Consider the following 15,443-nt stretch of genomic DNA (forward strand, 5'->3'; position numbering starts at 1 on the left):
AATATAAAAAATAATTGACTTACGGGAACATATCGTCAGGGATTGCAACCAAACCTCCGAGATAGAAGTATTCCGATACTGAAAGTGTAGTTCCGTCACCAGGGGATGTTCCAGACTTCGTCTCTTCACCGCTGCAATAAATAGAAAAACAACAATATTAAAGGAACATTACAGAATTGATTTTTGCTAACAAAACAGTTGCTGGCAATGTAAGATCTTAATGTAATCCACCATAATTACATAAACTGACAAACCTGTAGACGTTTGAGATCGATCGGCCTTCTGGGTCACGAGAGAATAGTGAAAAACCTTTAACAAATTTTGCACTGCATCGATGCCAAAACAAAAATGAATAAAACGCTCACTGAGCCATAAACTCCAAACGCGAAGTTAGATTATTTATTTCTCATCAAATTTGACATTTCAGACAGAAATATTTCAAGGGAAGTTAGACGGTGTAAGTTTTATGTAAATCTGTGATCTTCACAACTTTTGTTTCTTACCAATTGTGTAACGTTCCTTTAACCTTTTAAATTTGACCCTTTAGGCATATTTGAATCACTTTATTTATTAAAACGAATGGTTTCCGTCACATAAGTTTTTGAGAGGTTGTTGGTTCATTTCCAGCTCCAATCAATTTCTCTTTGTTCAAAATCCAAAATAAAAGAGACATTACTTACTTTATTGACTCGACACTTAGTCTACCAGTTTTGGAGCTCATAGAAGCTCTCACTGCAGTCTGTTCTCCATTGTTATATGTCCCATCTGTGATGAGAGTCAGGGGACCAGTCCCGAGGTCAAATTCAAACTGGATACGACCTCCTTTGAGTTCGATGGAGAGGTATTTCCCCTAGAAAAGTCCACAAAGACAAACTTAAAGTTAAAAATTGCCAACAAACAAAATCTCTTGCCCTTTTTTGAAAATTATCTTGGGTACAATAACAGCTTTCCATTAGAGGCAGATATTGCGACTTTGTGATCACATCAAAAAGCAGCTCAGCCGTCGATTTCACCAAAATCTTCCTCACTTAGGATTAATCTTAAGACTTCATTTCCGTTACCATAGACGTTAGGACGCATTGAACTAATCATAAGTTAGGACGAGTTACTCAAAACAATAAAAAGGAAAAGAATTCATGCTAAGCAAATTTGTGTGCTTAGCAGCTCTATGAAATTGGGCCCTATGCATGTCTTTAGAGGACCAGTCTAAGACTGAACTAGAGTTCAAAGGAGTCAGAGAGGTGAAGGGTACCAGACCTACCTCACTACCCATGAAGAACAGCAGACCGTTCGCCTGGTAGGTCTTGAAGATGATTTTGATGCTTGATTGACCTCTGGCGTTGAATTCGCTACTGGACAGGAGGATGTATCCCTTGCCATTAAACATGGTTCCTTCTAGCTCAGAATCGATAGCGGTGTTGACTGTGTCGTTCCTGGGGTAGGCCGGGATAGAAATGGAAAGGTATTAAAAACATGGTTCCTTCTACCTCAGAATCGATGGCAGTGTTGACTGTTTCGTTCCTGGGGTAGGCCGGGATAGAAATGGAAAGGTATTAAAAACATGGTTCTTTCTAGCTCAGAATCGATGGCAGTGTTGACTGTTTCGTTCCTGGGGTAGGCCGGGATAGAAATGGAAAGGTAAAAACATGGATCCTTCTAGCTCAGAATCGATGGCAGTGTTGACTGTTTCGTTCCTGGGGTAGGCGGGATAGAAATGGTAAGGTATTGGAAACATTTTTTTAATTTTTTTTTATGCAAGCTCGCCCAAACAAGGCTAAAATAAAAGCCACTCTTGGAATGGGCTACAAGAAGAACCAGTTCTTGAATGTGAAAAGAACTCACAGTAGAAATTGATATTCCTCTTAAAACAGTCCAGATTGTAGGATGGGGGAATCATGCACCAGGCAAGGAGAAACAATGGTTTAAAAATGTTTCCCCAGGGGCTACCCTGTATAAATAATACTTAATAGTATAAATAATAATAATTGAATAATAATTCAATCCTCTAGTTTTCGATAAACACACCAGCCATCCTACCTGTGAACAATTTATCAAGGTAAAAGGCACTGGACACCTTTGCTAATAATTGTCAGAGACCAGTATTCTCACTTGGTGTCATTTTCTTTAAGACACTTCCACCAAGGTTCAAGTTGTTGTATTACGTACCTTAAGATTCCTTCATTGGCGTCGATGGCTCTGTCAAAGTTCCAGAGGGTCATTGGGCGTCCATTTAATGTAAACTCATCAATACCTCCTTGGAAGAGTCGATTGGGTATCGCATTTGGCAACCACTAAAACACAAAAAAGAACAAGAAAATCTCATGAATTTCTTAATATCACAATTAATGAGCTCTCTTATTGAGCGGTCGAGTGGGTGCGGTGGTGTCTTGCCTTGCCTTCCCTCTCTGCCAACAATTTCACCAAACTCTTCCTACTTTAGGATTAATCTTAGGACTTAGGACGAGTTAAGTTCTGTAACAATAGACGTTAGGACGCGATGAACCCATCTTTGGTTAGGACGAGTTACTTGTCCTACATGTAACTCAAGATAGAACCGAGGTTCAAATCCCGCTAGGGGCACTACCCGCTAGGGGCACTACCCGCTAGGGGCACTACCCGCTAGGGGCACTACCCGCTAGGGGCACTACCCGCTAGGGGCACTACCCGCTAGGGGCACTGTGGCTGCTGGATGCGCCGTAGCACCTTGTAAACCCTTATAAGGTGCTACATACTTGGTCCTCAGAATTCATCTCTATATAAGCTATATAGGACTTCGATATTATTATTATTCATCATCATCATCGCTTAGCATCATGCATTTCTGCACCGGCTGCCTGACTTGTGAGATGCTTCCAAATAGACCGGTCTTGAGCTGCCACTTCTGCCTCCTCCACAGACCACCCATATTATTATTATAACCAAATCATCTACATTTGTCTTGAGGCTGGAGAGATGATTGACAAACTAACTTACCGTAAAGACAAGCAGAGTTTACTGTTTGAAACGCCGAGACCAAACCGGCTCTTTTCAGGGAGCCAACACTCCCTCAAAAGAGATTTTACACATGGTTGTACCCGCTATTCATATTTAGATGAATAGTTACTCTTAACTTACCGTGATATCTGGAGGTATACCACCGACAAAATAGTGAGCATCCTGGTTGAAATTGAGAATGCTGGCGTCTCCTGCAGATATAGAGTCTTGAAGAACGTCGTTCTGTCCCATACCCTTGACAATCACCTTGGTGAATCGTCCATTCCTGAGAGAAGGGATAACAACAAACCATGAGGATTTGGGAACCAACAGAGAACTCAAAGGGCTTGTACTTGGGGGGGGGGATCCATGAGCTTGAGTTCGAATTGTTTACTAGACCAGAGCTCTTCCTAACTTAGGATTAATCTTAGGACTTAGGACGGGTTCAGTTCCGTATTCAAATACGTAGGACGCATTGAACCCATCCTAAGTTAGGATTAATCTTAGGACTTAGGACGGGTTCAGTTCCGTATCCAAATACGTAGGACGCATTGAACCCATCCTAAGTTAGGACGGATTATTGGTCCTAACTCGAGTTATGGTTAATCCTAGCATTAGTAAAATCGGCGGCAGAATTGGTATTTATTAGAAAGCTTTGTAACCTAGTGAGCCTTTTTATTCGAACATGTTACATGGAAGTGTCAGCACTTAAAGAAGACGAGGAAAAGAGAGACGTAGATAAAGCAAAAGACAAAGCATGAGAGACTGAACATCTCTAATAAAGTTTCTTGACAATAACACAATCCACACTGGAAAACAGAACAAAGTTGGAGCAGAGTCGCAAATAACCGACTTATTAATATCCAGGGATGTGATAGGCTGTTGAGAAAAAAACCTGAACTCTCAACGCGAAAGCATGCAAGCTCAAAAACGTGGGAGCATGAAGCCCAATATTAACATTAATCTTTGGTTTTTAAAGCCCCACACTACAATCTTGGGCGTTATTATGTGGTTTTATCTTCATTAGTTGAATGGGGTTGGTGGTGGGGGGGACACAGAATTTTTTTTTTTTTTTCAGGGCAAAAAATGGGATTCCTGTTAAAAACAGAGAAATCACATCCCTATAATATCTAACCTTTCGGTGATGACTTCATGCCACTTGTAATCGTTGACATCCTTAGCAACTACTACTTCTTCATCTCCATCTCCAAGATTGTAACGAAGGACGACATTGTGATTCTCCACACCCAAGGAATAATAGTCATCCTGTGTCGGTGAAAAAATATATAATAAATTTACCGAGAAAAAAAAATCAGTTTTATACAGTTAAGCCCGGTTCACATACTTCCTGCGAATGCAATAAGAATTTGGACGTAACAAATAACTCGCATCGGTTGCCCTTTGACCAACTCCTGTGAAAACAGCCCTGTTACTTCAAAAAGTATGCATCAGGCTTTAGACACCAGAGAGTCTGGTGCCCTTAACCGTTTGGCCACGACACTCTACATAGAACATGGACTATGGACTGTAAAGGGATAACCCTGTTTCAGCCCTACGAGTAGGTGGCAACGGCCTCTGAAAAAAAAAAATTGTAGCCCACACCTTGAAGTGGCCTTCAGGCCTCGTGTGTCTGGCGACTTGCATAAAAAAAAAAGTATAACAAAAAAATAAAAACAATTGTGATTTCTTACATCAGGTGAGGGTCCACCGATGAAGTAAAGAAGAGCATCAGGCTGCTGTGTCTTGAAGAACAAAGAGGAGGAGGTATAAGCTGCTTGGCCATCAAAGTCTTCTGGTTCGGGTTGACGAAGTTCAACGACTGTATCCGCTTGGAATTTCATGGCCACTTTCACCTGAATGACAAAGACAAGAAGGTCTGATACTGGGATACAACTTCTAAGGTTTTAAGACCCTGGACACTATTGGTAATTGTCAAAGACTAGCCTTCACAGATGGTGTATCTCAACATATGCATAAAATAACCAACCTGTGGAAATTTGAGCTCATTCGGTCATCGAAGTTACAAGATAATAATGAAAAGAAAAAAGAAAAATAACCCTTTGTAACACAAAGTTGTGTGCGTTTAGATGGTTGATTTCGAGACCTCAAGTTCTGAATCTTGAGGTCTCGAAATCAAATTTGTGGAAAATTACTTCTTTCTCGGAAACTATAGCACTTCAGAGGGAGACGTTTCTCACAATGTTTCATACCATCAACCTCTCCCCATTACTTGTAACCAAGAAAGGTTTTATGCTAATAACTATTTTGAGTAATTACCAATAGTGTCCCTGGCCTTTAATTGAAATGATGGCATTTCCACCTTTTGGTGAACCAAGGAGCAATAGACTAAGAGGAGCTTTTTTGAACAGTGTCTTGCAGCACTAGAGAAGTTGACCAAACAGCCGGATTTCTTTGTATGTGGGAAAAAAATACTGTCTGAATTTCTTCACTAGGCCGACATTAAAAGCCTGAATTAAGATAAAAGACTGACAAATCTCATCCCTGCAAGACAAGAAACAGATAATCAGGCCTGGAACTACACGCAAACTTTTTATTATGAAAAGAAGCCACGACGTCACGAGAGAGCGGTCCATCCTGAGGAAGCGTCCCTCCAATGCAGATATTGTGCCCCCCCCCCCCCCGATAGTCATACTCGTTAGCGAGTGACAGCCCCCCCGATAGTCATACTCGTTAGCGAGTGACATCCTATATATATAAATATGTATTACTTAAACATTTGGCATTCAAATCAAGCGTACAGAGGAAATACGTAACATTGACACTGATTAAAACAGTAAGGAGCGAATGGACGCGCTAGCAGTCAAAAGATCAACTGTTGCAGTCGTTCAGAACGACTCTGAAGCGCCTTGGTTTCAGACATCGATCTTGTCATGAGGCGAGCCAATGTAAATGTTATGTTAAGGTTGCCTGTCTGAAAACAAAAATTGCTTGGGTCAACCTAGAGTCGCTCTTCAACTGTTTGGTTCGGCGCGTCTCTGGGGGGGGGGGGGGGTGTCTGAAATGGGAACTTTACTTACACCATCAGCGATAGTACGAGCGTTAGCAATCTTTCTCTTGATCTCTTCCAGGTTGTATTGAAGGCCAAGGGTCATATTCTGGATGTCAGCATGCTTAGCGGTCAGAGTACGGTCAAGATTACGAATCTCTCCGATGTTGTCCCTTGCTCGCTTGCCTTTGGGGGAAACAAATAAAAGGTGATTTAGTTTGATTATTTGTTAATTATTTTTTTGGAGCAGGTGATTGCCAAGTGTTTTGGACAGCTTTTGTAGACAGCAGGTAGGGGAATCCATGTATATTTAGTTTGCGATAACACTTTGTGGATATTTACTTGCCGGGTTGAACTTGTCTTGATTTATACTCTACTACCGCCGAGTACATTTTTTGAAACTCAAGAGACTTCTCTAGTGCCACAGAGTAAAATTGGGCCCAGTAGACTAAAGAGTGTGAGACATTTTGGCTTTTTATAGGGGGTTCAGGTGCTTCAGTGTAGATTCAATCACAACTCTGATTGGTTCTCCTGAAAGGAGAGCTTTGGTTTTCTGCCCATTGTGTGCAGGTGCCCTGTGTAGTGGGGCGTGTTGGCTGCCTGCGGGAAATGAGTGTTTGAATGATAAAGGGAACTCGGCAAACTCCAACAGGGATATAAACACCAAGCTGGCAACAGCCAATCTCTCTCATACACACATTGGTTTAACGTCTATGATTATGAATTGCACAAATCAAGAAATTGTGATTCAATAACTAGACGACAATATTTATTCTAGTCATTGTGAAATCAGGGGTAGGCTAGGGGAGTCGAACCCACAACCTTGTGATTGCAAGTACTGCAGTCTAACCACTGTGGAGAAGGGTAGTAGGATTGTTTGTCAAATACAAGCTATCAGTTACATCATCAACAGTGAGAAGCACTTACTGGCATCATCGGCAATGTTACTAGCCTGAACTGCAGCGTTAATATCAAGTGGGATCTGATCAACCTTTGTCTGAAGCTCCGGCAGCTGGGTCTTGATATTGGTTATAATGTTAGAAGCTTGGGTGGCCTTAGCGTTAGCATCCATAGCCGTGTCCACTGCGTCTTGAGCCTGCTCCCCTAGCTTGCTGATATCACAGTCCTGTCCGGTGAAGCCAGGCTTGCAGTCCGGAAACCCTTCTGGGCACACTGTGATGTCACAGACACTGCCCTCGTCGGGAATGTTATCCATGGCACGACGGATGGCTGCGAGGCGACCATCGGTTCCATCCAATCGGTCTTTTACGTCACCTACACTCTGTCCGACTTCACTGAGTTTACTGTCCAGTCCTGCCATAAACCATGTCAACAAGTTATTAAAGGCACTGGAAATGTTTGGTTGTTGTCAAATTATCTTTTTGGTGTATCCCAACGATTGAATGAAATAACAAACCTGTGAAAATTTTTGCTCAATTGGTCATCAAAGTTACAAGAAAATAACTAGAGAAAAAACATCAGAAAAAAAAATAATACTCTTTATCCCGATGCAAACTTCCATCTATTAAAAAACACCCTTGTTGCACAAATTTGTGTGCTTTCAGATACATGAATAAGACTTCAGACCACTTTCTAAAAAACTACGTTATTTCAGAGGGAGCTGTTTCTCACAATGTTTTATACTATCAACACATCTCCGGTGGTCAAAAAAATGATATCGTTAAGTTGTTTTTCTTATACCTATGCTTTAATTTCCCAATCGGATAAAAGTTTTTTGAATATATTTCCATTTTACATTTCAAATAAAAGAACTATCACTGACGTTTTTACAAAAAAACATTCCACAATGTGAGTTATTTATCTCAGTCATAACAAATAATATTTCAAACTGTCCCCGCTTCCATGTCCAAAGGAAACATTACAAAATCAATGAACGGAGCAATTGTGATAAATTTACCTGCTAGGTCTTCGTTAGCAGTGTTGGCCTTCCTGACTAGACGTCGACTCTTCTTCAGTGATTCGGCGGGACGATCTCCGAAGCTATTTGCCTGCAGAAAGGAAAGAGTGACCACGTTAATAGGATGTCTGCTAACAAAAAATAGGAACGACTCAAGCTGGAAAAAAAAACTCGCAGTTCGTAAGCACAACTAGGAGCTCCGAAAAAAGAAAAAAAAAAGTTTCTAAACAGAAGTAAGTTCCTAAAGAGAACCAAGAGGTCCTGGAAAAGATAGCAGCTACTTAAAAGAAGATCCTGGTAGATCCTGAAAAAGGACCAGATTAGGAGTTCCTAAGTTCCAGTCACTCCTAACTGTTTCAGACGTCCAACTTTTCATGTACTTAATTCAGAATTTGGTTCAGTGCGACTCTGGAGAACCTGTCTGAAACGGGCGTTAAGGCCCGGTCACACAGGCCATGATAACGAGAACAAAAACAAGAAAAATAAAAATGCACGCCCCCGATTGGTTGAAATGCTCTATGCAGAATACGCCCACGCTCATTCAACCAATCTAAGGCGTGCATTTTTCTGGTTCTCGTTTTTGTTCTCGTCATCGGGGCCTGTGTGACCGGGTCTTCAGTTCCATACCTGTTGCTCTGCCTGTGTGCTGGCGTTCAGCGCCATGGTAGCAGCAGCATCTGCGTCGTCAATCGCTGCGATGATCTCCCCGTATGCGTTGACTGCTTTCAGAGCATTCCGAGACAGTTCCAAGGTTCCTACAAGAAGGCTACACACATGAAGGAAAAAACAACAGCGTCAAGATGTGTGATCGTCAAGACATCTTGGGAACAGGGCACAATGTCATACAAGCACAAAAGTTTGTTGAACACAGAAAACTCTTGCTTAGCAAAAATAGGTTGCCAGCCAAAAACACTGAACATTTACTAGATGAAGCTGGTGAAGTACAGGTCCAAATTTCAAAGAACCAATTTCCCCACAACCATCTCCATCCAGCCCCGATCTCTCCCCTCCCCTCCCCTCTGCCCTCCCCAACCTACCCTTTAAGATAGTCCGACTGGTTCTTAAGGTCGGCAGCATGCATCATGGCCTGGTCGACGATGTCATCTGCGGAGTTGGAGTTGTTGACAATGAAGCGTACACGTGGTTCCAATCTCCTCACTGCTGCGTCTAGAACAGATGAATTAGCACTGGTACCCTGCAGGAACACAAAACAAGCTAACAATAATAGTAGTAGTAATAATAACAATAATATAAAACGCATTTCATAACAAAGTCTCAATGCGCTTTAGTACCCTGGTCATTGGGCCAATAACATTCTTTTAATTGTTCTCAGCTCCCTGGGGAGTATACAACCCCACGCTGCCATGACGCTCCAGTGCCTTTTTCATACACAATATCCACCTCTACCCTCGCAGGTACCCATTTACAAATCAAAAGTGTTTAATTTACTTATTTTTTTTTTTAATGAGGGGGGAGGGGGGGGGGAGTGGTTGGTTAAAAAAAAAAGTCCAGTTAAAAACGGAGAAATCACATCCCTGATTAGAAAAATGTATCTTTCTCATTGAACTTACGTCCACAGCATTTTGAGCATCTTGTAGGAGTTTTAAGGCTGCCTCGATCAGAGCTGTTGCATTATCAATGTCACCGGTAGCTCCTCCAAGGTGAGCTTCAACTCCAAGCATGACAGCCTGAGATAATCAACAACAAACAAAATCAAAATCAAATCTCACTACACTTGATATCCTGTTCGTGCATGTCAGTGTGATGAAATCATAGAGCTGTATATATTGACTAGAGCGCTAACTTGCTCTGCGTTTTGAAGCCACCCTAGGCGCAGACATGTTTGATGTGTTGCGTGAATTCGGAACGCTTTTAATTCACATTGGTGCGTTTGTTTACATTCGGCGTGTGCGCTTACGTACGCGACTGCCCATCCACTTGACACACACAATAAAGAACACCGAGCAAGGTGATACAGTAATGTTTACAGTTGTGTTCCCTAGTAGTTATCTATTAATTTTGGTTTTACTCGGGATTCGAACTGCCTCTAGCTACCAGGCAATCTCGGTGGTCTCGTTAAGACACTTGGTTTGCATCCCATCCGAGTAATATGCCTGTGATTTTTTTTTTCTCCAGAGCTCGGGAAGGTAATGAGTATAGGCCTACAGTGCTAACACACATCGTTGTGTGTGGGCAAAACCAAAATGACTATCCTTTATCCCTGATGCAAATTTCCATCTATTAGTAAGGCCGTGTCCGAAACGGCGACTTCGGCTACAGCTACGGCTAGATCGCGCGCGTCTGCCTATTCTTCAACACTGACAGACGCGCTGATCTAGACGTAGCTGTAGCCGAAGTCGTTGTTTCGGACACGGCCTACATGTAATTACCTCAAAGGCTGGTACTCTGTTGAGATCGTTCAGAACCTCGGCACCGTCAGAGAAATTATTAGCGGCGTGGCTCTTTTCAATCAGCTCCTGGAGTTTGTCCACGAATCCTTGCATGTGATCCGAGACGTTCTGGATGTGACCCATTATCTCGTTGGAGGCATTACGTAACATCTTCACTCTCATAAGCACTGTCAAAATAATAATAAAAATAATAATAATAGCGGCTTCTTATCTAAAGCGAATATCCGTCACTCAGTGGCGCTCCTGGCGCTGTAAAATACAGGTACATGTATGTGGGACTACAATCCCGGCCAAAATGCTTGGGCCACCCATTCCTAACGTTATATAAAACCATTCCCTGTCCACTTCCCATTGACAATAAACATTGTCTCCCCCGCTCCCCGTCCCCCCACTCAAAATTGACTGTAACGCAGAAGAAGACCGCCAATTGGAACCAACCGATATAGCCGGGATTGTAGGTTTGAATTATGAGACCTACTCCATTTATAGCACAATGTAATTGTTTTTGGGGTTGAACAAAGAATTGACTAGAGTGGGATTCGAACCAGCGTCCTCCGGATTAACGTGTTGGCGCTCTACCAACTGAGCTATCTAGCCCTATATTGGCGCTCTACTATGTAATGGTTTACCAGGTGATGTGGCGCAATAAGCTGCCAATCAAACCAGGAACACATATCCCTTCATTCGATCAAGTCAAAGACAAAGGCACCGTGGTCAAGTGGTTAGACTGCAGGACTAGCAACCACAAGGTTGAGGGTTTGAATCCCCCAGCTAACCGCTGATTTCACAATGACTAGAATAAATATTGTCGTCTAGTTACTGAATCACAATTTCTTGATTTGTGCAATTCATAATCATAGACGTTAGACCAATGTTTGTTAGAGAGATTGGCTGTTGCCAGCTTGGTGTTTATATCCCTTTGTGTGGGCTTGCCAAGTTCCCTTGATGGGAAGATCATTCAAACAAAACAAAACAAAAAGCCAAAGACAAAGCCAAAGTAATTGTCTCCTCTACCTTCTTCAGCCGCAGCCAGTTCCTCATCAGCTCCTCTTTCTCCGTCCGAGAAATCCCTCGCGGCAATCTCAGCTACGATTATTTTAGCCTCCTCCAAGATGCGTGAGTTATCGGTGCCAACTACTGGGGGGGTCCTGTCCAAGGTGTCAAGTGCATCTAAAAGTTATAGGAAAGGAAAACCCAAATTATGATCAGACAAATCAATTTTTAATGTGGGCCAAATTTCATACAGCCTGTGAGCACAATTTCCTAAGTACAGAACAAGTAGCCAGCCAAAACTCCATTAACTTTCATTGTTACAGCAGGAGTGTTTGTTTACTGTTGTAAATGCACATCTGAATGTATTTGTTATGAAACTTGCGCATAATAATTGAATCAATTATTATTATGAAGCAAAAAATGTGACTCCAATAATTGGCGTGCCATGTTCGTTCACAACGTATAAAGAAAACCATGCAATTTCGAGGCATATTTGTGTGGATCATTATATTCCACTTTTAAAACATCTTCAACCATCTTCAAGAATTTCATAACAAGCAGTTTCAAAAGCTTTTTATAGACCAACTCGCCCAATCCAAGACAACGCGTCCCTTTAGCTTTTGAAAAAGACTCTTCTAAGGTAAAACATTTTTTGTTGATATTTTCTTGAGACTAACCTTTGACCGCTGCCATGGTACCACGGATCTCTCGTTCCACCTCCTTGGCCTTGAAACCCGTCTCCAGAGTCTCCGCCTTGGTTTCGTTTGCCGTCTGCTTGATGCGATCCGACTGTACAAAATAATTACAATGTTTTAGTCACACATTCAATGAAAATACAAAAAAAAAAGAACACTTAAAGAGAAAGTTATACTGTCAACAACTCTGTCGCTCATTACCAAGTAACCAAGAGCTTTACTTTATCCAGAAATTATCATATATAAGAAACCAAAAGGTTTGAGTTGGGCTGTTTTGCCATGGAAGGAGGGCCGACCTGGCCGATTGGCCAAAACACAACTAGCCTGGTTCTTTACCTTACTCCTCAGTTTGATAGCCTGGTCTAAGAGGGCACTGTAGTTAGTCTCCACAGTCATGAATCCGTCAATCACTTCAAAGTTGTTGTCATTAATATCATCCACTTGACGCTGAATTTGATTGAGAGAAGAAAAAAGACAACAAAAATGTAAACTAAGGGAGAAAAGCAAAAAGTTAAGTACCAAGCTACTCGCTGTTTCCACAGTGACAAGAATTATTGTCGTCTAATTACTGAATCACAATTTGTTGAACTTGTGAAACTCATAATCATCTACGTTAAACCAATGTTTGTATGACAGAGATTGGCTTTTGTTGAAGTGTTGGCTCTAAAAAGAGCCAGTGTGGTCTTGACGCTTCGAACAGTATACATGTACTCTGCACGTTTTCAGGAGAAAGCTGGACTACTGCTGGTGGTGGAACTTGAGGGGAGCACATTTTGGATGCACATGATGCATCCCAAATTAATAATAATAATAATAATAAGTCCCCTAAAGCGCTAGTATCTAGAAAAATCTATTCACTGTGCTAAAAATTGTACCACATTAGCTAATTCCAGAGCCAGCCCTCACACAAAAGAGATTTACACATGGTTGTACCCGCAAGTTAAAGGCAGTGGACGACACTATTGGTAATTACTCAAAATAATTATTATCATAAAACCTTTGTTGGTGACGAGTAATGGGGAGAGGTTGATGGTATCAAACGTTGTGAGAAATGGCTCCCGCTGAAGTGCCATAGTTTTCGAGAAAGAAGTAATTGTCCATGAATTTGATTTCGAGACCTCAGATTTAGAACTTGAGGTCTCGAAATCAACTTCGTGTGACAAGGGTGTTTTTTTCTTTCATTCGTATCTCTCAAGTTCGATGACTGATTGAGCTCAAATTTTCACAGGTTTGTTATTTTATGCATATGTTGAGATGCACCAACTGTGAAGGCTAGTCTTTGACAATTACCAATAGTGTCCACTGCCTTTAACTATTTATTTATAGTTTCTTCGTAGGAAAGTTATCTCTTGTTTGTGTATATACCTGTGCAGCAGTAGCGGAGCGGTTCAATCTGTCCAACTTCTGGCGCAAGTGAATACCAACGGTTGTATCTGTCACGTTAACGAATACAGCGGTCAGGTTCATCGCATCGAGTTCATCCATCTTATCCAGGAGTAGAGTTGTACACTCATCACAAGCTTTAAAAACAAACAAACAAAGAAATAAATTAAGAAATAACAGACACAACACTTTCTGCAATGTCTATTGAAGGGGCACCCGAATCCTCAAGCATGGTTTGGGTACTTTGCATTCGACACAAAACATAAACGTCCACAGATTGACATTAAACTTAAACGATTTAAAGATAATGATGGTAGAAAGCTTCCCTTAAAATATCACTTGCTGAGGTGCTGCAGTTTTTTGAGAAATGAGTAAAACAATTTCACTAAAAAGTGATTTTTGTCTCAGCCAGACGAAAATTATTTTAGCATATACAACGGGTGTAGGCGACTCTTCCAAAAACATTTTTGTGGCATTGTTTTACTAGTTTCTCAAAAACTACAGCACCTCAGCAAGTAATATTCTAAGAGAAGCATCATTATTTTCAAACTGTGTGAATTTAAAGTAAATCTGTGGACATTGTGTTTTGTGTCCTACAAAAAGTACCCAGACCCTTTAAACGAACTTGTTTGAGATCAATTTTTTTTCTTTTTTCGGTGGTTGGGAGGGGGGGGGGGGGTGTGTTGGAGGGGGTCTCACCTTGGCATCCCTCGTCCGTCAGAACGTAACGATCCTCACACTCTTCACAGTTATCCCCGGTGGCTCCCGGTGGGCACAGACACTCTCCAGTCACCGAGTCACATCGTAGGTGGGCTTCACACTCACAAGCTGAAAGCAAACAAGCAAAACTATTATGGGTTCTATCGGTGGAAGCTGACGAGACAGCGATCCGTTATCTCACTAGGCTAAACCTAACCTTTTAAATGGTTGTATTGCTTTTTTGGTTTTTTCCCCCAATTTTGTTGCCTTATATTTGAATTTAATTGTTTATTTATTTGTTTTGTTTGATCCAGTAATAATTGTTGAATAATTTTGTTTTTCTTTCTTAATCTACAAATAAATTTTTCTTTTGAGAATGCATCGCTATGGTTTTCGAGTGACGTCAGAGGTCACATCGTCTATTAGTCATTTCTTACCTTGGCACCCGTTAAATCCATAGTTCCAATGTCCATGGAGACACTGGTCACACTTAGTACCTCCCACTCCTGGTTTGCATTCACACTGGCCGGACTCCATGTCGCACTGATTGCTCTCCGCCCCAAAGGCGCAGTTACACGGGGAACAACCGGCACAGCTGCTGAAATTCCAGGTTCCAGGCTGAAGGGTTAACAAGTAAACACAAATAAATAAACAATTGAAAAACCTTGTTTAGCATCAATCCCTTTAGGCTTTCTATGTGCGAATACAGGGATGTGATAGGCTGTTAAGACAAACCTGAACTCTTGGAGTGCAAACCTGTGAAAGCATGCGACCCCGAAAACTTGCAAGCATGAAGCCCTTTGGTTCTAAAATCCCTACTCTGCAATCTGCGGCGTTATTGTATGATTTTATCTTCATCTCCCACAGAAGAGGCTTTCACATGGTTGTACCTGCAACTATTTATTTATAGTCTCCGCTTATCTTTTAACATTTTTTGTATGTGAATTATTGTTCACAATGCTGCATTGTACTCACCGCGCAACGATCACACAGTGCTCCAACGACGCTATCCTTACATTCACAACGTCCAGTGTTGACGGCACATTCACGAGTACCGCAGCGATCACAATCACATTCTGGAATCAAAGCAAACAAAAAACACTGATAATAAGAACTAGTTCTTTTTAAGCGCATTTTACAATAACCGTATCAATGCACTTTACATTAGTGCACTGCAGCCGATTTCATGCTAAGTAAATTTGTTGTGCTTAGCAGCTCTATGAAATTGGGCCCAGGTGAGCAACTGGTTGTACTGGCCCAGCTTCAAGCTGTTCCTCTTTTGGGCCATTGTGGTCAAGTCTACAACCATGGCTCCTTACTAGAACCAAACAAAAGACACAACCTTAAGCTGGGACTAATCCCCC

At 41.6% G+C, this 15,443-nt stretch overlaps 1 protein-coding gene across 1 annotated transcript in view; it reads right to left on the bottom strand.

Annotated features, from left to right (window-relative positions):
* The window catches only part of LOC117304869 (laminin subunit alpha-like), a 65,308-nt gene that overhangs the window by 8,775 nt on the left and 41,090 nt on the right, over nt 1-15,443 (bottom strand). The window contains exons 42-62 of the mRNA XM_033789498.1: nt 15,055-15,155; nt 14,517-14,697; nt 14,080-14,208; nt 13,363-13,517; nt 12,334-12,444; nt 11,980-12,091; nt 11,324-11,479; nt 10,289-10,476; nt 9,470-9,586; nt 8,936-9,093; nt 8,526-8,664; nt 7,899-7,989; nt 6,908-7,294; nt 6,012-6,166; nt 4,665-4,826; nt 4,109-4,239; nt 3,115-3,259; nt 2,167-2,291; nt 1,262-1,433; nt 681-850; nt 24-131 (exon numbers count right to left, since the gene is read on the bottom strand). Coding sequence (XP_033645389.1) covers nt 24-131; nt 681-850; nt 1,262-1,433; nt 2,167-2,291; nt 3,115-3,259; nt 4,109-4,239; nt 4,665-4,826; nt 6,012-6,166; nt 6,908-7,294; nt 7,899-7,989; nt 8,526-8,664; nt 8,936-9,093; nt 9,470-9,586; nt 10,289-10,476; nt 11,324-11,479; nt 11,980-12,091; nt 12,334-12,444; nt 13,363-13,517; nt 14,080-14,208; nt 14,517-14,697; nt 15,055-15,155 — 3,193 coding nt within the window. The remainder of the gene's footprint in view (nt 1-23; nt 132-680; nt 851-1,261; nt 1,434-2,166; nt 2,292-3,114; nt 3,260-4,108; nt 4,240-4,664; nt 4,827-6,011; nt 6,167-6,907; nt 7,295-7,898; nt 7,990-8,525; nt 8,665-8,935; nt 9,094-9,469; nt 9,587-10,288; nt 10,477-11,323; nt 11,480-11,979; nt 12,092-12,333; nt 12,445-13,362; nt 13,518-14,079; nt 14,209-14,516; nt 14,698-15,054; nt 15,156-15,443) is intronic.

This window comes from Asterias rubens, chromosome 21 (genome assembly GCF_902459465.1).
Source record: "Asterias rubens chromosome 21, eAstRub1.3, whole genome shotgun sequence".
Taxonomy (NCBI): Eukaryota; Metazoa; Echinodermata; class Asteroidea; order Forcipulatida; family Asteriidae; genus Asterias; species Asterias rubens.